This window comes from Phalangium opilio, unplaced genomic scaffold, assembly GCF_054372755.1.
Source record: "Phalangium opilio isolate 3A_F unplaced genomic scaffold, DU_Popi_V2 ptg000329l_1, whole genome shotgun sequence".
In the NCBI taxonomy this organism is placed as follows: Eukaryota; Metazoa; Arthropoda; class Arachnida; order Opiliones; family Phalangiidae; genus Phalangium; species Phalangium opilio.
This window is the reverse complement of record NW_028324226.1, coordinates 12775413-12798928: the sequence shown is the minus strand read 5'-3', so window position 1 is coordinate 12798928 and position 23516 is coordinate 12775413. Positions and strand designations below refer to the sequence as shown.

Below are 23516 nucleotides of genomic sequence, written 5' to 3'. Positions count from 1 at the left end.
AGATGTAACGTAAAAAGTCAAAGTTTTTCCACAATATCTGAAGACCATTTAATTTCTGAGCTTCCGTGGCTCAATTTTTGGCGCGTTCGGATGTTAACCGAAAAGTTGGTGGTTCAAGTCCACTCGGGAGCGGTGTTGTGTGGTCTTAGATGTAACGTACAAAGTCAAAGTTTTTCCACGATACCTGACGACCATTTAATTTCTGTACTTCCATGGCGCCTTTTTAGCGCGTTCGGCCGTTAACCGAAAGGTTGGTGGTTCAAGTCAACCGGGAGCGGTGTTGTGGGGTCTCAGATGTAGCGTAAAAAAACATAATTTTTCCAAAATACCTGACGACCATTTAATATTGGGGCTTCCGTGGCGCAATGGTTTGCGCGTTTGGCTGTTAACCGAAAGGTTGGTGGTTCGAGCACACCCGGGAGCGGTGTTGTGAGGTCTCAGATGTAACGTAAAAAGGCAAAGTTTTTCCACAATACCTGACGACCATTTAATTTTTGGGGTTCCGTGGCTCAATGGTTAGCACTTTCGGCTGTAAACCGAAAGGTTGGTGGTTCGAGCCCACCTGGGAGCGGTGTTGTGAGGTCTCAGATGTAACGTAAAAAGTCAAAGTTTTTCCACAATATCTGAAGACCATTTAATTTTTGGGATTCCGTGGCGCAAAGGTTAGCGCGTTCAGCTGTTAACCGAAAGGTTGGTGGTTCGAGCCCTACCGCGAGCCCAGGTGTGAAGTTTTATAAGTAACGTAAAAAGTCAAAGTTTTTCCACAATACCTGACAACCATTTATTTTCTAAGCTTCCGTGGCTCAATGGTTAGCACTTTCGGCTGTAAACCGAAAGGTTGATGGTTCGAGCCCACCTGGGAGCGGTGTTGTGAGGTCTCAGATGTAACGTAAAAAGTCAAAGTTTTTCCACAATATCTGAAGACCATTTAATTTTTGGGATTCCGTGGCGCAAAGGCTTCGCGCGTTCAGCTGTTAACCGAAAGGTTGGTGGTTCGAGCCCTACCGCGAGCCCAGGTGTGAAGTTTTATAAGTAACGTAAAAAGTCAAAGTTTTTCCACAATACCTGACAACCATTTATTTTCTAAGCTTCCGTGGCTCAATGGTTAGCACTTTCGGCTGTAAACCGAAAGGTTGATGGTTCGAGCCCACCTGGGAGCGGTGTTGTGAGGTCTCAGATGTAACGTAAAAAGTCAAAGTTTTTCCACAATATCTGACGACCATTTAATTTCTGTACTTCCATGGCGCCTTTTTAGCGCGTTCAGCAGTTAACCGAAACGTTGGTGGTTCGAGCCCTACCGCGAGCCCAGGTGTGAAGTTTTATAAGTAACGTAAAAAGTCAAAGTTTTTCCACAATACCTGACAACCATTTATTTTCTAAGCTTCCGTGGCTCAATGGTTAGCACTTTCGTCTGTTAACCGAAAGGTTGGTGGTTCGAGCCCACATGGGAGCGGTGTTGTGAGGTCTCAGATGTAACTTAAAAACTCAAACTTTTTCCACAATATCCGAAGACCATTTAATTTTTGGGATTCCGTGGCGCAATGGTTAGCGCGTTCGGCTGTTAACCGAAAGGTTGGTGGTTCGAGCCCACCCGGGAGCGGTGTTGTGAGGTATCAGATGTAACGTAAAAAGGCAAAGTTTTTCCACAATACCTGACGACCATTTAATTTTTGGGGTTCCGTGGCGCAATGGATAGCGCGTTCAGCAGTTAACCGAAACGTTGGTGGTTCGAGCCCTACCGCGAGCCCAGGTGTGAAGTTTTATAAGTAACGTAAAAAGTCAAAGTTTTTCCACAATACCTGACAACCATTTATTTTCTAAGCTTCCTTGGCTCAATGGTTAGCACTTTCGGCTGTTAACCGAAAGGTTGGTGGTTCGAGCCCACCTGGGAGCGGTGTTGTGAGGTCTCAGATGTAACGTAAAAAGTCAAAGTTTTTCCACAATATCTGAAAACCATTTAATTTCTGAGCTTCCGTGGCTCAATGGTTAGCGCGTTCGGCTGTTAACCGAAAAGTTGGTGGTTCAAGTCCACTCGGGAGCGGTGTTGTGTGGTCTTAGATGTAACGTAAAAAGTGAAAGTTTTTCCACGATACCTGACGACCATTTAATTTCTGTACTTCCATGGCGCCTATTTAGCGCGTTCGGCCGTTAACCGAAAGGTTGGTGGTTCAAGTCACCCGGGAGCCGTGTTGTGGGGTCTCAGATGTAGCGTAAAAAAACATAATTTTTCCAAAATACCTGACGACCATTTAATTTTGGGGCTTCCGTGGCGCAATGGTTTGCAAGTTTGGCTGTTAACCGAAAGGTTGGTGGTTCGAGCACACCCGGGAGCGGTGTTACGAAGTCTCAAATGTAACGTAAAAAGCAAAGTTTTTCCACAATACCTGACGACCATTTCATTTCTGAGCTTCCATGACTCCATGGTTATCGCGTTCGGATGTTAACCAAAAGGTTGTTGGTTCGAGCGCACCCGGGAGCGGTGTTGTGAGGTCTCAAATGTGACGTAAAAAATAAGAGTTTTTCCACAATACCTGACGAACATTTAATTTTTGGGCTTCCGTGGCGCAATAGTTAGAGCGTTCAGCTGTTAACCGAAAGGTTGGTGGTTCGAGCCCACCCGGGACAGGTGTTATGGGGTCTCAGATGTGACGTAAAAAGTCAAAGTTATTCCACAATACCTGACGACCATTTCATTTCTGAGCTTCCTTGGCTCCATGGATAGCGCGTTCGGATGTTAACCAAAAGGTTGGTGGTTCGAGCCCACCCGGGAGCGGTGTTGTGGGATCTTAAATGTAACGTATAAAGCCAAAGTTTTTCCACAATACCTGACGACCATTTCATTTCTGAGCTTCCTTGGCTCCATGGTTAGCGCGTTCGGATGTTAACCAAAAGGTTGGTGGTTCAAGCCCACCCGGGAGCGGTGTTGTGGGGTCCCAGATGTAACGTAAAGCGCAAAGTTTTTCCACAATACCTGACGACCACTTAATTTTTGGGCTTCCGTGGCGCAATGGTTAGCACGCTCAGCTGTTATTCAAAATATTGCTGGTTCGAGCTCACCCGGGACGGTGTTGTGAGGTCTCAGATGTAACGTAAAAAGCCAAAGTTTTTCCACAATACCTGACGACCATTTCATTTCTGAGCTTCCATGACTCCATGGTTATCGCGTTCGGATGTTAACCAAAAGGTTGTTGGTTCGAGCGCACCCGGGAGCGGTGTTGTGAGGTCTCAAATGTGACGTAAAAAATAAGAGTTTTTCCACAATACCTGACGAACATTTAATTTTTGGGCTTCCGTGGCGCAATAGTTAGAGCGTTCAGCTGTTAACCGAAAGGTTGGTGGTTCGAGCCCACCCGGGACAGGTGTTATGGGGTCTCAGATGTGACGTAAAAAGTCAAAGTTATTCCACAATACCTGACGACCATTTCATTTCTGAGCTTCCTTGGCTCCATGGATAGCGCGTTCGGATGTTAACCAAAAGGTTGGTGGTTCGAGCCCACCCGGGAGCGGTGTTGTGGGATCTTAAATGTAACGTATAAAGCCAAAGTTTTTCCACAATACCTGACGACCATTTCATTTCTGAGCTTCCTTGGCTCCATGGTTAGCGCGTTCGGATGTTAACCAAAAGGTTGGTGGTTCAAGCCCACCCGGGAGCGGTGTTGTGGGGTCCCAGATGTAACGTAAAGCGCAAAGTTTTTCCACAATACCTGACGACCACTTAATTTTTGGGCTTCCGTGGCGCAATGGTTAGCGCGTTCGGCTGTTTACCGAAAGGTTGGTGGTTCGAGCCCATCCGGGAGCGGTGTTGTGAGGTCTCAGATTTGACGTAAAAAGTCAAAGTTTTTCCACAATACCTGACGACCATTTCATTTCTGAGCTTCCTTGGCTCCATGGATAGCGCGTTCGGATGTTAAACAAAAGGTTGGTGGTTCATACCCACCCGGGAGCGGTGTTGTGAAGTCTCAAATGTAACGTAAAAAGCAAAGTTTTTCCACAATACCTGATGACCATTTAATTTTTGGGCTTCCGTTTCGCAATGGTTAGCGCGCTCAGCTGTTTTTCAAAAGATTGGTTACATTTGAGATCCCACAACACCGCTCCCGGGGGCTCGAACCACCAACCTTTCGGTTAACAGCCGAACGCGCTAACCATTGCGCCACGGAAGCCAAAAAATTTAATGGTCGTCAGGTATTGTGGAAAACTCTTACTTTTTACGTCACATCTGAGACCTCACAACACCCCTCCTGGGTGGGCTCGAACCACCAACCTTTCGGTTAACAGCCGAGCGCGCTAACCATTGCGCCATGGAAGCCAAAAAATTAAATGGTCGTCAGGTATTGTGGAAAAACTTTGGCTTCATACGTCACATTTGAGATACCACAACACCGCTCCCGGGTGGGCTCTTACCACCAACCTTTGGTTAACCTCCGAACGCGCTAGCCATGGAGCCAAGGAAGCTCAGAAATGAAATGGTCGTCAGGTATTGTGGAAAAACTTTTAATTTTTACGTCACATCTGAGACCTCACAAACCGCTCCCGGATGGGCTCGAACCACCAACCTTTCGGTAAACAGCCAAACGCGCTATAAAATACTCCTTAAAACTGATTTCATCTCGATTGAACAATAAATAAAAATGTACCTCGATTTTTCATAACATTTTCAAAATCGACGTTTCACGGCCAGAGAAGCATATTTTGAGTATTTCTTCACTATTTTCAAACATAACCACTGAAACCATAATTTTTGTACTTTTTGCTTTAATTCAAGCAAATGTAACGATATTCATTCAAAAAACTGTTTAAATTCAATTTTCAATAAGAAATCGTAGTCACGGATTTTGTCTCTTGAAGAAAAAAAACATGCGATTTTTTCGGTACATTTTTGAATGCATTTTTTTCTGGACAAATTTTTTACCGAATTCAGCTAAATTCCCTATAAAATACTCCTTAAAAGTGATTTCATCTCGATTGAACAATAAATAAAAATGTACCTCGATTTTTAATAACATTTTCAAAATCGACGTTTCACGGCCAAAGAAGCATATTTTGAGTATTTCTTCACTATTTTCAAATATAACCACTGAAACATTAATTTTTGTACTTTTTGCTTTAATTAAAGCAAATGTAACGACATTCAATCAAAAAAAAACTGTTAAAATTCAATTTTCCATAAGAAATCGTAGTCACGGATTTTGTATCTTGCAGAAAAAAAACAAGGGATTTTTTCGGTACATTTTTGAATGCATATTTTCTGGACAAATTTATTACCGAATTCAGCTTAATTCCCCATAAAATACTCCTTAAAAGTGATTTCATCTCGATTAAACAATAAATAAAAATGTACCTTGATTTTTAATAACATTTTCAAAATCGACGTTTCACGTCCAGAGAAGCATATTTTGAGTATTTCTTAACTATTTTCAAATATAACCACTGAAACCATAATTTTTGTACTTTTTGCTTTAATTCAAGCAAATGTAACGATATTCCTTCAAAAAACTGTTAAAATATCTTCTCTTTGTTATTGTTTTATAAAGATGAAGGTTAATTAAATTCAAATTATTAATTAGCACTCTCGTCAACGGCCATATCACGCTGAAAACACCGGTTCTCGTCCGATCACCGAAGTTAAGCAGCGTCGAGCGCAGTCAGTACTTGGGAACACTGCGTGCCGTTGGCTTTTTCACTTTTGTTTCCTCTTTTAAATTCCACCAGATATGAAAAAAGAAAACATATCTTCTTTTTGTTATTGTTTTATAAAAATGAAGTTTAATTAAATTGAAATTATTAAATAGCACGCTCGGCAAGGGCCATATCACGCTGAAAACACCGGTTCTCGTCCGATCACCGAAGTTAAGCAGCTTCGAGCGCAGTTAGTACTTCGGAGGGAGACCACTTCGGAACACTGCGTGCCGTTGGCTTTTTCACTATTTTTTCCTCTTTTAAATTCCAAAAGATATGAAAAAAGCAAACTTATTTTCTTTTTGTTATTGTTTTAAAAAGATGAAGGTTAATTTGTCTCACTTAATTTAAATTTTAATTTTTAACTAGCACTCTCGGCAACGGCCATATCACGCTGAAAACACCGTTTCTAGTCCGATCACCGAAGTTAAGCAGCGTCGAGAGCAGTCAGTACTACGGAACACTGCGTGCCGTTGGCTTTTTCACTTTTGTTTCCTCTTTTAAATTCGACAAGATATGAAAAAAGAAAACATATCTTCTTTTTGATATTGTTTTATAAAAATGAAGGTTAATTAAATTCAAATTATTAAATAGCACGCTCGAAAACGGCCATATCACGCTGAAAACAACGGTTCTCGTCCGATCACCGAAGTTATGCAGCTTCGAGCGCAGTTAGTACTTCGGAGGGAGACCACTTAGGAACACTGCGTGCCGTTGGCTTTTTCACTATTTTTTCCTCTTTTAAATTCCAAAAGATATGAAAAAAGCAAACTTATTTTCTTTTTGTTATTGTTTTAAAAAGATGAAGGTTAATTTGTCTCACTTAATTTAAATTCAAATTATTAAATCGCACTCTCGGCAACGGCCATATAGCGATGAAAACACCGGTTCTCGTCCGATCCCCGAAGTTAAGCAGCGTCGAGCGAAATCAGTATTTGGGAGGAAGACCACTTAGGAACACTGCGTGCCGTTGGCTTTTTCACTTTTTTTCCTCTATTAAATTCCAATAGATATGAAAAAAGCAAACATATTACCTTTTTGTTATTCTTTTAAAAAGATGAAGGTTAATTTGTCTCACTTAATGTAAATTCGAATTATTAACTAGCACTCACGGCAACGGCCATATCACGCTGAAAACACCGGTTCTCGTCTGATCACCGAAGTTAAGCAGCGTCGAGCGCAGTCAGTACTTGGGAAAACTGCGTGCCTTTGGCTTTTTCACTTTTGTTTCCTCTTTTAAATTCCACCAGATATGAAAAAAGCAAACATATCTTCATTTTGTTATTGTTTTCTAAAGATGAAGGTTAATTAAATTCGAATTATTAACTAGCACTCTCGGCAACGGCCATATCACGCTGAAAACACCGGTCCTCGTCCGATCACCGAAGTTAAGCAGCGTCGAGCGCAGTCAGTACTTGGGAGGGAGACCGATTAGGAACATTGCGTGCCGTTGGCTTTTTCACTTTTCTTTCCTCTTTTAAATTCCAATAGATATGAAAAAAGCAAACATATTTTCTTTTGGTTATTGTTTTAAAAAGATGAAGGTTAATTTGTCTCACATAATTTAAATTCGAATTTATAACAAGCACTCTCGGCAACGGCCATATCACGCTGAAAACACCGGTTCTAGTCCGATCACCGAAGTTAAGCAGCGTCGAGCGCAGTCAGTACTACGGAACACTGCGTGCCGTTGGCTTTTTCACTTTTGTGTCCTCTTTTAAATTCTACCAGATATGCAAAAAGCAAACATATCTTCATTTTGTTATTGTTTTATAAAGATGAAGGTTAATTAAATTCGAATTATTAACTAGCACTCTCGGCAACGGCCATATCACGCTGAAAACCCCGGTTCTCGTTCGATCACCGAAGTTAATCAGCGTCGAACGCAGTCAGTACTTGGGAGGGAGACCACTTAGGAACATTGCGTGCCGTTGGCCTTTTCACTTTTTTTTCCTCTTTTAAATTCCAATAGATATGAAAAAAGCAAACATATTTTCTTTTTGTTATTGTTTTAAAAAGATGAAGGTTAATTTGTCTCACTTAATTTAAATTCGAATTTTTAACTAGCACTCTCGGCAACGGCCATATCACGCTGAAAACACCGGTTCTCGTCCGATCACCGCAGTTAAGTAGCGTCGAGCGCAGTCAGTACTTGGGAGGGAGACCACTTAGGAAAATTGCGTGCCGTTGGCTTTTTCACTTTTTTTTTCTCTTTTAAATTCCAATAGATATGAAAAAAGCAAACATATCTTCTTTTTGTTATTGTTTTTAAAAGATGAAGGTTAATATGTCTCACTTAATTAAAATTTGAATTTTTAACTAGCACGCTCGGCAACGGCCATATCACGCTGAAAACAAGGGTTCTCGTCCGATCACGGAAGTTAATCAGCGTCGAACGCAGTCAGTACTTGGGAGGGAGACCACTTAGGAACATTGCGTGCCGTTGGCTTTTTCACTTTTTTTTCCTCTTTTAGATTCCAATAGATATGAAAAAAGCAAACATATTTTCTTTTTGTTATTGTTTTAAAAAGGTGAAGGTTAATTTGTCTCACTTAATTTAAATTCGAATTTTTAAATAGCACTGTCGGCAACGGCCATATCACGCTGAAAACACCGGATCTCGTCCGATCACTGAAGTTAAGCAGCGTCGAGCGCAGTCAGTACTTGGGAACACTGCGTGCCGTTGGCTTATTCACTTTTATTTCCTCTTTTAAATTCCTCCAGATATGAAAAAAGCAAACATATTTTCTTTTTGTTATTGTTTTATGAAAATGAAGGTTAATTAAATTCAAATTGTTAAATAGCACTCTCGTTAACGGCCATATCACGCTGGAAACACTGGTTCTCGTCCGATCACCGAAGTTAAGCAACGTCGAGCGCGGTCAATACTTGGGACGGAGACCACATACGAACACTCCGTTCCGTTGGCTTTTTCACTTTTTTTCCTCTTTTAAATTCCAATAGATATGAAAAAAGCAAACATATTTTCTTTCTGTTATTGTTTTAAAAAGATAATAGTTATTTTGTCTCACTTAATTTAAATTCGAACTATTAACTAGCACTCTCGGCAACGGCCATATCACGCTGAAAACACCGGTTCTCGTCCGATCACCGAAGTTAAGCAGCGTCGAGCGCAGTCAGTACTTGGGAACACTGCATGCCGTTGGCTTTTTAACTTTTGTTTCCTCTTTTAAATTCCACTAGATATGAAAAAAGCAAACATATCTTCTTTTTGTTATTGATTTATAAAGATGAAGGTTAATTAAATCCTAATTATTAAATAGCACTCTCAGCAACGAGCAAATCACGCTGAAAACACCGGTTCTCGTCCGATCACCGAAGTTAAGCAACGTCGAGCGCAGTCAATACTTGAGAGGGAGACAACTTAGGAACACTGCGTGCCGTTGGCTTTTTCACTTTTGTTCCTCTTTTAAATTCCAATAGATATGAAAAAAGCAAACATATTTTCTTTTTGTTATTGTTTTAAAAAGATGGAGGTTAATTTGTCTCACTTAATTTAAATTCGAATTATTAACTAGCACTCTTGGAAACGGCCATATCACGCTGAAAACAACGGTTCTAGTCCGATCACCGAAGTTAAGCAGCGTCGAGCGCAGTCAGTACTTGGGAACACTGCGTGCCGTTGGCTTTTTCACTTTTGTTTCCTCTTTTAAATTCCACCAGATATGAAAAAAGCAAACATATCTGTTATATTATAGATCAATAATAGACTTAGACGAAATAGACCAATAATAGATCTAACAAGATAAGCTTAGTAGGACTGATAAGATAAGCAAACTGATATATAAACAATGACAATGCAGCTTAACGCTCAGTTGTATTTTACATGGCTTGATAATAAAGTAACGTAGACTCTCAGTCGTGGACGCTCCTTCATATCGTATCATGGTGTCAGATACTTGAACCCATTGCCCACTCGTCGCGACCCAGTCCGCGGAAACCGCCCTCCCTCCAGTCGCGCCGCCCGCGTCTTGCATCATGACCTCCACGTCTTTTAAGAGCCCTGACGCCTTCGACCCCGGTACCACCAACCCCGCCGCCGCCTGGACCGAGTACCAGAAAAGCTTTAAAATCTACGCCTTAGCCGCGAAACTATCAGCAGAGCCAGCAGACGTCCAAGTCGCCATCTTCCTGCACATTCTCGGACCATCGGGTCGCCGCGTCTACGACACCCTGACCATTCCTACTCCGCCGGAGATTACCCTGAGCCGTATCTATGAGGCCTTCGACGTTTACTACGCTCCATACAAAAACATCATCGCTTCTCGCTACCTGTTCTTCACATCGAAGCAAGCCCCACATCAACCATTTGACTCGTACATCACCGACTTAAAAACGAAAGCGGTACAATGCGACTTCGGCGATCAACGCTCGTCACTAATATGCACTCAAATCGTCTGTGGTATATTTAAAGAAGAATTACGACGCGCTCTACTCGCTGAATCAAACCTGACCTTAGACCACGCCATCACAAAATGCCAAGCTGATGAATCCGCCACAAAACATGCCAGCACCATGGGACTCCCAGCTCCAACCGACCAATCAACGTCGGCGGTCGACGCCATCCACAGCTCGCGTTCACGGCCGCGCCGCCCATACCGGCACCCCACCAACCGGATCAATAATGACCCACAGACTCTACGAGCGGAACGCCAATACCACAGCTCAAATACTACCCGCACACACAATCGACACCCGATGCCACAGCAACGTCAGCCTTGGGAAACACACCGCCAAGGCTCCCGTCCAAGCACACAACAACGGTGCCCAAACTGCGGTACATCGCATCACCGGCAAAGCACATGCCCTGCCCAACATTCACGCTGCTACATATGTTCCCAATCTGGACACTGGGCCTCACAGTGCCATGCGCAGAACGTTCACGAGACACACCTCGCCCCAGCCGCGCCAAACTGGCCAACTGATGACCCGCCAGTCGAGTACTACTCCAACACGTCGCATGAAACCGAAGGACCATACGACACGGCATACTGCTCCGAACTCACCCTTCACTGTCACGACATCACCTCCCCGCGCACACAGGGAGACGAATGGTTAGAAACCATCTACTTCGCAAACAACCCAGTCATCATGAAACTCGATACAGGATCCCAGGTCAACATTATCCACGAAGGGATCTACAACAGTCTCCCCATACCGCCACCTATGCACAAACCACCATTCACGGTCCGCACATATTCCGGACACACGGTAGATATCACAGGAGTGATATACCTTAGGTGCGCATCATTCGCGGCGGGCGCAGATCAATGTTTCTACGTAACTCCACACAAAACAACACCGATTTTGGGCGCAACAGCCTCAGTGGAGCTTGGCCTCATCCGCCGCAACAAAAACCCAAGCCATGCCGGTCAACGCGCAACTCTTATGAGAGAACGCCCACTATCGCCCCCCCGGACGGTAGATGCTATCGACGCCACCACTGCGTACACCGAAGACAACATACCAGGACCACTGCCACCCCAGCACATCGTCGACCAAATGACACCGGCTGAGATAATCCGAATGTATGGAGACGTCTTCGACCGCATCGGAAAACTTCCAGGAAAGCATAGAATACAACTCAAACCAGGAGCAATCCCATCAATCAGCGCTCCGCGCCAAATTCCACACGCTCTGCACCAACAAGTAGCTCAAGAGCTAGCACGTCTACAATCCTTAGGCATAATAGTCCCCGTGACGGAGCCCACGGACTGGGTTCACCCCATGGTAGTAGTTCGACAAGAAGGAAAACCGATACCGGTCCGGATATGCATCGACCCACGCAAGCTCAACCCTGCCATAAGACTGGAACCACATCCAATGCCAACAGCGCAGGAAATATTTTCGAACCTCCATGACGCTGACACTTTCACAGTCTTAGATGCACAAAGCGCATTTTGGCAAGTTGAGCTCGACCACGACAGCTCGCTACTGTGCACGTTCGCCACTCCCTTCGGACGATATCGTTTCGTACGTCTTGCTCTCGGAATCTGCACATCGTCATCCGTCTTCCAAAGGATAATGCATTCAATATACCCGCCGGCACAATTCCCTGCGATACATATCTCGACAGATGACTTTCTATTGGCTACCAGGAAAAATATGCACAATCGGACCCTTATCACAGTCCTAGAACGAGCTCGCCAGAATGGACTTACATTCAGCACCAGCAAGATGCAACTCGCCGTCCCAGCAATTACCTACCTGGGCCACCGAATATCTCCGAAGGGACTCGAGATCGCACCATCGAAAACCCAGGCGATCCAAGCCATCCCACCACCGACGGAACGCACAGCACTACAGCGTTTCTTAGGCATGATAAACTACCTGGCCAAGTTTCTGCCCCAACATTCGTCGGAAGCCGCGCCCCTACGCAACCTCCTGAAAAAGGATATCACATTTACCTGGGATACAAACGCCGACGCAACATTCAACAAGCTCAAGCGATTGGTGACTACCGCACCAATACTGGCTCTATACAACCCCAACCTCCAATCAACGATTTCGGTCGACAGCAGCCGGGAAGGCGTAGGAGCCGTTCTAATCCAAGACAACAGGCCAGTCGAATACGCATCGACGTCTTTCACCACCACACAGCAAAACTATGCCCCCATTGAGCGTGAACTACTGGGGATAGTTTACGCCTGCGAGCGGTTTCATTATTACGTCGTGGGAACCAGCTCATCGTTCAGACAGACCACCGTCCACTAACATCATTAGTCCAAAAGCCACTGCACCTACTCTCACCACGTCTTCAGCGGCTCGTCCTTAAACTAGCGAGATACAACCTGAAGGTAACCTACGTACCCGGCTCGCAACTGTACGTAGCAGACACACTATCTCGAGCACCACGTAAAGAGAAGGACATAGATACAACGGACCTCGAAGGAACATGTGTAACACTGCACACGACGACGACGGCCCTCCCGGAAAACAAGATAACCAAGATCAAAAACGCGATGACCACTGACACAACATCCCAAGCGTTACTAAAATACATACGACAAGGGTGGCCAGCAACCCCCAATAAACTCCACCCTTCCTTAAAACCACTATGGGGAATTCAAGAGGAGTTCCACGAAGACCACGGGCTCATCTACCGCGGAGATCGCCTATACGTGCCAGTTGGCCAACGTCCGGAAACTCTACGAGATATACACGCAGCGCACCAAGGAATAGCAGCCTGTCTAACAAGGGCCCGACTTCACGTTTACTGGCCACAGATGTCGCAGGATATAACGGATCACGTAAAGAGCTGCGACACATGCCAGAGACGGAGCCGCGCGAACGTGCCACTTCCGATCCACCCTCACACACCACCGCAACGCCCATGGCAAATAGTTGCAACTGATATTTTTCACCTCAATGAGAAGAAAATTATCCTCTTGGTAGATTACTTTTCCAAGTTCGCAGAGGCACAAGAGCTGAAATCGACAAACTCCGAAGTGGTGATCAACTTCCTGAACCCCCATTTTGCCCGATACGGAGCACCGCAGACGTTAGTCTCAGACAACGGACCGCCATACAACTCCAGCAACTTCCACCAGTTCCTTCAACAATGGGGCGTAAAGCACACAACGTCCAGTCCACACCACCCGCAATCGAACGGCCTAGCGGAACGCACCATCCAGACGATTAAAAATATGCTCTACAAGGCCCAACAAGAAGGGAAGGACATGCAAGAAATCCTCATGGAATACCGGTCAACGCCCAGGGGATATCTGCCTTCGCCTGCGGAAATGCTTATGGGTCGGAGAATCCGCACGCCGCTGACAACATCAACACGGACACTCCTCCCACACTTCCCAATAAGACACATTCAAGAGCAGCTGGACAAGCAGAAACATGTGATGGTCCAAAACCAGCGAGCAGCGCATACACCAAAGAATCTCGACTTAACCCCCGGCACAAAAGTCTATCACTACATTGGCCCCCGGCAGTGGGGAAAGGCAACAGTACTCTCAAGAGCTCCAGAACCGCAATCATTCAGAATTCAAACACAGTCAAACCAGGTCCTCCGGAGAACTCGCCACCATCTGCGACCCCAACACATACCAGAACGACGGAATCCACCAGATAACAACCCTGGTGAAGCACGGGAGCCCACAAGACCAATCCCTCCTACGTACACTGGAGATTCGAACCCGCAGACTCAGTACTTCACGACAACGAGAAGGCTAGTAACAGCACAAACTAATCCTAGCAACCACAACAGAGCAGTCGTCGGGACACCTGCGCCCCCTCTCCCCACCAGGTGCCCAACAACCACGCCAAGAACACTCTCTCCACCAAGTCACCACAACATCCCACCGTCGCCATTCTTAAACGCAAGACCACCATTTCCGAATCCAACAACCGGGCCAGTCTCAGCACGACCAAAGCGACAGGCTTATCCCCCAGCACGATACCCGGACGTAGAAAGAACTCGGCGCAGCCAGAACTAACGTATATTGCGTATTTTAAAAACCCCTTATCAAAAATCACTTTTTAACTCTGTTAATATTAATTTTAAAATTAGAACTACAGTCCCGACGGGCATTCCCTTGTTTTTTATATAATTGTATAACGAAAGGAAGATGTTATATTATAGATCAATAATAGACTTAGACGAAATAGACCAATAATAGATCTAACAAGATAAGCTTAGTAGGACTGATAAGATAAGCAAACTGATATATAAACAATGACAATGCAGCTTAACGCTCAGTTGTATTTTACATGGCTTGATAATAAAGTAACGTAGACTCTCAGTCGTGGACGCTCCTTCATATCGTATCAATATCTAGGTTGGAGCGTCCGTCTACTCGCAACCTTACCTGGGGAGTTTGCGTTGGATTTCCAACGTTAGCTGCCCCACTACCTGAGACAAAACCTTGGAAGGCTTGACGCAGGGCATCACTAATAATTTGACTCATTTGCAGCGCCGGGTCTCCGGACACTGCTCCTTCGTCATTATTAGTGGAAACCCCGGATCTTGTTTCCGGCATAATTCAATATAGTGGTATCACTATACTAAAATCACTAATTTCTAAACTAAACTAACTTTCAATCAACTAAATCGGCTCGCGACCACAACACTTTTTTAAATTAAACTTAGAGAAAAATTAAACTAAGTACATGTATTACTCTATTATCTCAAAGTCCCACGTTGGGCGCCAGTTTCTAAGCCCTACAAAACTGGTAGGCTTACCCTAGAGTAATACAGCACTGTTTCACTAAAATAATTTATTCTCACTCACCCAGTCATATTTTAAAGTTTAAAATAAAAAGTACAAAATAAAATACAAGGTAAAAAGCAGAGCTTCCTCTCTTCGTTGAGCAGCCAAAAGATAAAGATATCCTCCTGGTCCCCGGCCCCTCCTTTTATAGACACAGGTCTCGAGTTGGGTCTAAGAGTTCCTTCCCCCTTGACCAAAGGTCTCTGTCGGGATTCCGACTAGGACAGTTAAGCGGTGCAATAGGACTTTCTTAGACCCCCCTGATAGTTTTACAAGCGTATGCTCATTCCGCTGCTACCCCAAGCTCGCTAATTTTAACGTTATGAGGAGCAACGGCCTACCAGGGGTAACGCCATTTCGCGTTTGCGATATGGCCGTTACAGAACCCACCCGGGAGAGGTGTTGTGGGGTCTTAGATGTAGCGTAAAAAGTCAAAACTTTTCCACAATACGTGACAACCATTTAATATCTGAGCTTCCGTGGCTCAATGGTTAGCGCGTTCGGCTGTTAACCAATAGGTTGGTGGCTCGAGCCCACCCGGGAGCGGTGTTGTGGGATCTCAAATGTCACGTATAAAGCCAAAGTTTTTCCACAATACCTGACGACCATATAATTTTTGGGCCTCCGTGGCGCAATGGTTAGCGCGCTCCGCTGTTATTCAAAAGGTTGGTGGTTCGAGCCCATTAGGGAGCGGTGTTGTGAGGTCTCAAATGTAACGTTTAAATTCAGTGTTTTTCCACATTACCTGACGAACATGTAATTTTTGGGCTTCCGTGGCGCAATGGTTAGCGCGTTCAGCTGTTACCAATAGGTTGGTGGCTCGAGCCCACCCGGGAGCGGTGTTATGGGGTCTTAGATGTAGCGTAAAAAGTCAAAACTTTTCCAAGATACGTGACAACCATTTAATTTCTGAGCTTCCGTGGCGCAATGGTTAGCGCGCTCCGCTGTTATTCAAAAGGTTAATGGTTCGAGCACACCCGGGAGCGGTGTTGTGGGATCTCAAATGTCACGTATCTTCAGTGATCGGACGAGAACCGGCGTTTGTAGCGTGATATGTCCGTTGCTGAGAGTGCTATTTAATAATTTGAATTTAATTAACCTTCATCTTTATAAAACAATAACAAAAAGAAGATATGTTTGCTTTTTCATATCTGGTGGAATTCAAAAGAGGAAACAAAAGAGAAAAAGCCAACGGCACGCAGTGTTCCCAAGTACTGACTGCGCTCGACGCTTCTTAACTTCGGTGATCGGACGAGAACCGGTGTTTTCAGCGTGATATGGCCGTTGCCGAGAGTGCTATCTAATAATTTGAATTTAATTAACCTTCATCTTTATAAAACAATAACAAAAAGAAGATATGTTTGCTTTTTTCATATCTGGTGGAATTTAAAAGAGGAAACAAAAGTGAAAAAGCCAATGGCACGCAGTGTTCCCAAGCACTGACTACGCTCGACGCTGCTTAACTTCGGTGATCAGATAAGAACCGGTGTTTTCAGCGTGATATGGCCGTTGCCGTGAGTGCTAGTTAATAATTCGAATTTAAATTAAGTGAGACAAATTAACCTTCATATTTTTAAAACAATAACAAAAAGAAGATATGTTTGCTTTTTTCATATCTATTGGAATTTAAAAGAGGAAAAAAAGTGGAAAAGCCAACGGCACGCAATGTTCCTAAGTGGTCTCCCTCCCAAGTACTGACTGCGCTCGACGCTGCTTAACTTCAGTGATCGGACGAGATCCGGCGTTTATAGCGTGATATGTCCGTTGCTGAGAGTGCTATTTAATAATTTGAATTTAATTAACCTTCATCTTTATAAAACAATAACAAAAAGAAGATATGTTTGCTTTTTCATATCTGGTGGAATTCAAAAGAGGAAACAAAAGAGAAAAAGCCAACGGCACGCAGTGTTCCCAAGTACTGACTGCGCTCGACGCTGCTTAACTTCGGTGATCAGACGAGAACCGGTGTTTTCAGCGTGATTTGGCCGTTACCGTGAGTGCTAGTTAATAATTCGAATTTAAATTAAGTGAGACAAATTAACCTTCATCTTTTTAAAACAATAACACAAAGAAAATATGTTTGCTTTTTTCATATCTATTGGAATTTAAAAGGGGAAAAAAAAGTGAAGAACCAAACGCACGCAGTGTTCCTAAGTGGTCTCCCTCCCAAGTACTGACTGCGCTCGACGCTGCTTAACTTCACTGATCGGACGAGAACCGCTGTTTGTAGCGTGATATGTCCGTTGCTGAGACTGCTATTTTATAATTTGAATTTATTTTTCAAATTCAAATTCAAAAAAAAAAAAATTCAAAAATGTTTATTTTTTCCTTTTCATTATATATACTGTTTTCTACTGGGCTAAGTCACATTGTGACTTGTAAGCCCCGTGCCTATCTGCTTAATTTAAAACAACAATTCAATTTAATCAAATAAAAAATAGATTTAACAATGGTGTATTATAATAATTAGTGTTAAAGATTCATAAAAAAAGAATTAAGGAATATATGTTATATCCACTTAAAATTGAACAGTGGCATGGTATAATATAAAACGTTTAACAATTGGTTATGCCAAAGGTGGCTTTATAAAAACAAATTAAATAAAAAAGTGAAGGTTTTATTATTTTTTTCTAATATTAGTGATTTTATAGTCTTTTTAAATCTAGTTTATGTCGGTTTTGCTTGAATTTCAGGTGATATTGTGTTATATAATTTTATTCCCGTATAAAATATAGACGTGAATTTTTTTGAAGTGTTACATTTAGGTAAATCTAATAGCTCTAGTGATCTAGTATGTCTATTTTTCTGCTTCATTTTTAGTAGGCTATTTTCCCGCCAAATGTTTGTGTATATGAAACATAAGCTATTATACTGTATACTCTCTTGTATGTTTAAAATTTTTGCCCTAGTAAAGTTCTCTTGGGAATGGTCTCTAAATGATAAATTATATATTGATCTAATTGCCCTTTTTTGTAGGATATGTATCCTATTTTTATTAGCTTTTGTTGTGTTGCCCCAGAATTGTATTCCATAGGAGAGCACCGAATTAAATAATGCGTGGTATATTTCAATTAGAATATTTCTGCGTACCATTTTTCTACAATGGTAAAGTAATCCAGTCACTCGGGCTAATTTTGAGCTGGTTATATTAACATGACTGTCCCAGGTCAGGTGTTTATCAAAGTATAGGCCTAGGTATTTGTATTTATCTACTATTTTAATTTTTTCCTTATTAAGTTCGATACCATTTAGTACCCTACTGACATCTGTACCTTTATTATGGAATATTATGCATTCCGTCTTTTTTATATTAAGGAGACGCCCATTATCTGTGATCCACTTAAATATCTTATCTAGGTAGTGGTTTGATTGATCTATTGCATTTATTGGGTTTGCGGATTTATATAAAAGGAGCGCGTCATCTGCGTACATGAACATGTGACCAGACGGTGCCTGTTTAATGAGGTCATTTATAAATAGATTAAATAAGAGTGGTGATATTATAGAGCCCTGCGGAACTCCAGACATTAATTGACTTGGCGCAGATAAATCCCTTCCCACTCTAGTGTAGCATTGTCTAATTTCTAGGTAGCTTTTTAGCCACGCACTTGCAGTTCCTCTGATCCCTTGTTTGTATAGTTTGTTTAGTAGATGTTCGTGATCTACACTATCGAAAGCTTTTCGCAGATCCAGAAAAACGCCCACACAGATTTCACTTTGATCAAGTGCCTCTAGAATATACTTGTATGCTCCCCCTAATGCTTCCATTGTACCATTTCCACTACGGAAACCAAATTGAAATTCCGATAATATGTTAAATTTCTCCACGAAGGAGTTGAGTCGCACGTGAAAGGCTTTATCAAATATTTTTGCTATAATAGATAGAAGTGAAATAGGGCGATAATTTGACAGAGTTTTTGGGTCGTCTCTTTTAAAAATTGGAACTATTATGGTTTTTTTTTTAGATTTTCTGGATAGATACCTAGATTGAAGGATAAGTTAATTAGGTATTTAAGAGGGGTTATTATGCTTTCTATCACTATTTTCAGCGGTTTAGCTTTTATGCCGTCAAAGCCAGATGACGAGTTATTTTGGAGAGAGTTAATTATGGTTACAAGTTCTGCTTCGTCGGTTTCGTAGAGAGCCATTGTGTTGGGGTTTAGTTCGAAAAAGTTTAATGATTTAACATTAATTGGTTTAGATTCGTTGCTAGTAAAATATTCATTTAATTTATTAGGGTGTAATGTAATTTGTTCTGGGATCATTTGACCTTTTCCCAATAGATGATTTACAATTTGCCATTTTTCTTTATTCGTTTTTGAACCATATAACTTACTCCTGAAAAACTCATTACGGCTATTTCTAATAATATTGTTTGCTTGGTTTCTAAGATGTAGGTATTGATCTTTGTTCACCTGTGCGGGCGATCTTCTAAACCTTTTTTGTGCTTTATGTTTATTCCTCAAAATTTCTTTTATATCGTCTGTTATCCACGAGTATTTTCCTAATTTTATTGTCTTGTATGCAAAACTCATGTTATATTCGGCACTGATTTTTTCTTCGAAGAAATCGTAAGCCGTATTAATGTCAGAGTTATTGTAAAGTTGTTCCCAATTTATATTGTTGATTCTTGATTTAAATTTTTGTAAAATGGTTTTACTGTAATCCCTTAATCTAACTGTGTTGTCTTTTTTCAGAATTGTTGTAGAGGTAAGGTATAAGGGCCTATGATCAGTTATATCCACGCTGGCTAGTACTTTGGTAATGCCCTCAAAATTTATAAAGATATTATCAATACAGGTGGCAGTGCTTATCGTTGTTCTAGTGGGAGTTTGGACAGTTTGTTTGAGACCATAGATCAAACATAGTTCTATTAAGGCATTCGAGCATGGAGTGGTTTCTAGTAGGTTTATATTAAAATCACCTGCTAATATTTTCCTATTTTTATTATTTCCCAGTCCCTCCAATATGAATTCCAGGGCATTTAAAAAATTGTGAAAGTTTGAGGAGTGGGGTCTATATATTATCGCATAGATTTCGTCAGTTTCTAAAACCTTTATAACATAACTCTCCACGTCTTGCGTACACATGCATAGGTTTGATATTCTGATTATTTTTATATCTTGTTTACAGTAGAATCCCACCCCCCCCCCACCTAGTCTATTCCCTATTCCAAAAAAATTATAATTTTGCAGGTATAAAAATGTTTTTTCTCTAAACCATGTTTCTATTAAGGCTATTATATCCGGATCTATCCCTTTTGTCGCTAGCGTTGCAATCAGATTTGGTAAATTACATCTTGCGCTTCTGATGTTCGAGTAGATAAATTTCATTTTGGGTTATTATGGATAACAAATATAGAGTATTTTATTGGTATTTAATTTTAGTTCTTTACAAGAACTTTTTGTTCAAGTTCATTGTTATAATATTTTTCATCACCTTTTGGGAAATAAATTTAGTTTTCTCATTTCCAGGGATTTTACAGAACTGTCTTAAATGCAATCGAGCAAATTCTTGTTTCGGCGTGAAATTATGTGATATGAATATATTTGATCCTTTTAATTGGTAAGCCTTTTTTAAGATCTCTCTTTTAGTATCAGCGTCTCCTACACTTAAAACTATCCTACGGATTTCACCACGTCTATATACTTGTGTGGGTCGTATTCTAGTTGGTATGCCCATTAATCCCTTAAAGATATCGTTCACGATATCTGCTAGCTGCTCTCTGGTTTCACCTGGTTTTTCAGGTATACCGGTTAAAACTAAATTATTTCTTCGTTTGTCCAGTTCTATAAGTTCCTGCTTATGTTTTAGCTCATTAATCTCTTTATTTTTTAATTCTAGCTTGTTGTTAATATCAATTACAAAACTATCATAATCAAATCTTATATCCTCTACCATTTCGCTTTGCTTTTCAAGTTTCTCTATTCTAGTTTCATGTTCATTAACTTTTCTACATATTTGGAAAATTAAAGAAATTTACGGAGATAAACCACGTGTAATTAGAGTTAAATAATAATTTATTTAAAACATCCAAATTAAAAATGAGACGTTTCGAGCCGCGGCTCGTCGTTCAGTCTGGTGAACCATAGTGAGTTTCACATTAATTTCTTTAATTTTCCAAATTACTTCACACCCGTGTATAATAATAGTTATGTTTGACCTTTTCTACATATCTTATCAATTTTTCCATTTGTCTCTTTCATCGCCGTTTTTATGTCATCAACCTTCAACGCTATAGTTTGTACTTCTGACCTAATCTTAGTCCCCATCTTATCTACATCAGTTTTTATCGTTGCCCTCAAATCCTTCATTTCTCTAAGTATATCACTTAGTGAGGCTTCCATTTTAGTATTTATTGCCAGTGAGAGCGGTCCTTTGGGTGGATATTGTTTGGTAGTACCAATACGTGTAAAATTTAAGAAGAAATAAATCGTTATAACTACCTATGAATAGAAGAGAGCAGATTGATTAGTTCGGTTCCTGTTTCCTTGGCTATCTGGCGATCTTCGGATTTCGTTAATCACAGTTTAAGTTCAAGATAAGCGATTTTTTGTTCGACCATAGTTTAGATGCTGTTTTTTGTCCGTTTATTTTTTACCGGTTTCGAAAGCGTTTTTATACGGTTAGCTAATTGTACGTTTTAATGTAATTTTTTTATCTCGTTTCTACCGCTTGAGATAACCGTACGCGTTATGTTCTTAAAAAATGAGAACCGAGAGTCATTGAGTCTATAATGCCGCAAAAAAACCGAAAACGTTCCGCAGTTCTGTAGATAATTACGTCTTTCTGGATTACTTGAATTGATGGTGGCGTTTATTTCCGGCGGTGTTGCGGTACCTTTGTTGGAGTAGTCAGAGGAGACACATCCGGTCCGTTTGAGTATCCCTTTTGATCCAAAGTCCTGGCGTATAGTCGTGTCCGTAGCTGGTTTAAGCCGACATTCTTGATAGTAGCAAGCCGCAAATTACCGTTGACTCTACGCACTTAACGACAATTTAAGGGAGACTGTCTACTTGATTACGTGTGCTGGAAGTCGTGTCACCTTTTAACCTTCATCTTTATAAAACAATAACAAAAAGAAGATATGTTTGCTTTTTTCATATCTGGTGGAATTTAAAAGAGGAAACAAAAGTGAAAAAGCCAACGGCACGCAGTGTTCCCAAGTACTGACTGCGCTCGACGCTGCTTAACTTCGGTGATCAGACGAGAACCGGGGTTTTCAGCGTGATATGGTCGTTGCCGTGAGTGCTAGTTAATAATTCGAATTTAAATAAAGTCAGACAAATTAACCTTCATATTTTTAAAACAATACCAAAAAGAAGATATGTTTGCTTTTTTCATATCTATTGGAATTTAAAAGAGAAAAAAAAGTGAAAAAGCCAACCGCACGCAGTGTTCCTAAGTGGTCTCCCTCCCAAGTACTGACTGCGCTCGACGCTGCTTAACTTCAGTGATCGGACGAGAACCGCTGTTTGTAGCGTGATATGTCCGTTGCTGAGAGTGCTATTTAATAATTTGAATTTAATTAACCTTCATCTTTATAAAACAATAACAAAAAGAAGATATGTTTGCTTTTTCATATCTGGTGGAATTTAAAAGAGGAAACAAAAGTGAAAAAGCCATCGGCACGTAGTGTTCCCAAGTACTGACTGCGCTCGACGCTGCTTAACTTCGGTGATCGGACGAGAACGGGTGTTTTCAGTGTGATATGGCCGTTGCCGTGAGTGCCAGTTAATAAATCGAATTTAAATTAAGTGAGACAAATTAACCTTCATATTTTTAAAACAATATCAAAAAGAAAATATGTTTGCTTTTTTCATATCTATTGGAATTTAAAAGAGGAAAAAAAAGTGAAAAAGCCAACCGCACGCAGTGTTCCTAAGTGGTCTCCCTCCCAAAAACTGACTGCGCTCGACGCTGCTTAACTTCAGTGATCGGACGAGAACCGGCGTTTTCAGCGTGATATGGCCGTTGCCGAGAGTGCTACTTAAAAATTCAAATTTAAATTAAGTGAGACATATTAACCTTCATCTTTATAAAACAATAACAAAAAGAAGATATGTTTGCTTTTTTCATATCTGGTGGAATTTAAAAGAGGAAACAAAAGTGAAAAATCCAACGGCACGCAGTGTTCCCAAGCACTGACTGCGCTCGACGCTGCTTAACTTCGGTAATCAGACGAGAACCGGTGTTTTCAGCGTGATTTGGCCGTTGCCGTGAGTGCTAGATAATAATTCGAATTTAAATTAAGTGAGACAAATTAACCTTCATCTTTTTAAAACAATAACACAAAGAAAATATGTTTGCTTTTTTCATATCTATTGGAATTTAAAAGAGGAAAAAAAGTGAAAAATTCAACGGCACGCAGTGTTCCTAAGTGGTCTCCGTCCCAAGTACTGACTGCGCTCGACGCTTCTTAACTTCGGTGATCGGACGAGAACCGGTGTTTTCAGCGTGATATGGCCGTTGCCGAGAGTGCTATCTAATAATTTGAATTTAATTAACCTTCATCTTTATAAAACAATAACAAAAAGAAGATATGTTTGCTTTTTTCATATCTGGTGGAATTTAAAAGAGGAAACAAAAGTGAAA

General features: G+C 41.5%; 1 protein-coding gene and 20 pseudogenes across 1 annotated transcript; 14 read left to right on the top strand and 7 right to left on the bottom strand.

Moving 5' to 3' along the window:
* The first annotated feature begins 5574 nt into the window (after positions 1-5574).
* Positions 5575-5677, top strand: LOC149611023 (5S ribosomal RNA; annotated as a pseudogene).
* Positions 5678-5799: 122 nt separating this feature from the next.
* LOC149611022 (5S ribosomal RNA) lies at positions 5800-5918 on the top strand (annotated as a pseudogene).
* A 362-nt stretch (positions 5919-6280) lies between these two features.
* On the top strand, positions 6281-6399 carry LOC149611021 (5S ribosomal RNA; annotated as a pseudogene).
* A 137-nt stretch (positions 6400-6536) lies between these two features.
* LOC149611020 (5S ribosomal RNA) lies at positions 6537-6655 on the top strand (annotated as a pseudogene).
* Positions 6656-6791: 136 nt separating this feature from the next.
* LOC149611019 (5S ribosomal RNA) lies at positions 6792-6894 on the top strand (annotated as a pseudogene).
* A 122-nt stretch (positions 6895-7016) lies between these two features.
* Positions 7017-7135, top strand: LOC149611018 (5S ribosomal RNA; annotated as a pseudogene).
* A 137-nt stretch (positions 7136-7272) lies between these two features.
* LOC149611017 (5S ribosomal RNA) lies at positions 7273-7375 on the top strand (annotated as a pseudogene).
* A 122-nt stretch (positions 7376-7497) lies between these two features.
* Positions 7498-7616, top strand: LOC149611016 (5S ribosomal RNA; annotated as a pseudogene).
* Positions 7617-7753: 137 nt separating this feature from the next.
* On the top strand, positions 7754-7872 carry LOC149611015 (5S ribosomal RNA; annotated as a pseudogene).
* A 137-nt stretch (positions 7873-8009) lies between these two features.
* On the top strand, positions 8010-8128 carry LOC149611014 (5S ribosomal RNA; annotated as a pseudogene).
* Positions 8129-8265: 137 nt separating this feature from the next.
* Positions 8266-8368, top strand: LOC149611013 (5S ribosomal RNA; annotated as a pseudogene).
* A 122-nt stretch (positions 8369-8490) lies between these two features.
* LOC149611012 (5S ribosomal RNA) lies at positions 8491-8609 on the top strand (annotated as a pseudogene).
* Positions 8610-8745: 136 nt separating this feature from the next.
* LOC149611011 (5S ribosomal RNA) lies at positions 8746-8848 on the top strand (annotated as a pseudogene).
* A 643-nt stretch (positions 8849-9491) lies between these two features.
* On the top strand, positions 9492-14261 carry LOC149611010 (uncharacterized). The gene is made up of 6 exons (XM_089858822.1): positions 9492-9542; positions 9631-12405; positions 12462-13567; positions 13644-13791; positions 13907-14148; positions 14222-14261. Exons 1-6 carry the CDS (start codon positions 9492-9494, stop codon positions 14259-14261), a joined length of 4362 nt encoding a protein of 1453 aa, XP_089714948.1.
* A 1846-nt stretch (positions 14262-16107) lies between these two features.
* Positions 16108-16210, bottom strand: LOC149611009 (5S ribosomal RNA; annotated as a pseudogene).
* A 361-nt stretch (positions 16211-16571) lies between these two features.
* On the bottom strand, positions 16572-16690 carry LOC149611008 (5S ribosomal RNA; annotated as a pseudogene).
* Positions 16691-16811: 121 nt separating this feature from the next.
* LOC149611007 (5S ribosomal RNA) lies at positions 16812-16914 on the bottom strand (annotated as a pseudogene).
* Positions 16915-22062: 5148 nt separating this feature from the next.
* Positions 22063-22165, bottom strand: LOC149611006 (5S ribosomal RNA; annotated as a pseudogene).
* Positions 22166-22301: 136 nt separating this feature from the next.
* LOC149611005 (5S ribosomal RNA) lies at positions 22302-22420 on the bottom strand (annotated as a pseudogene).
* Positions 22421-22781: 361 nt separating this feature from the next.
* Positions 22782-22900, bottom strand: LOC149611004 (5S ribosomal RNA; annotated as a pseudogene).
* Positions 22901-23276: 376 nt separating this feature from the next.
* On the bottom strand, positions 23277-23395 carry LOC149611003 (5S ribosomal RNA; annotated as a pseudogene).
* Positions 23396-23516: the final 121 nt, after the last annotated feature.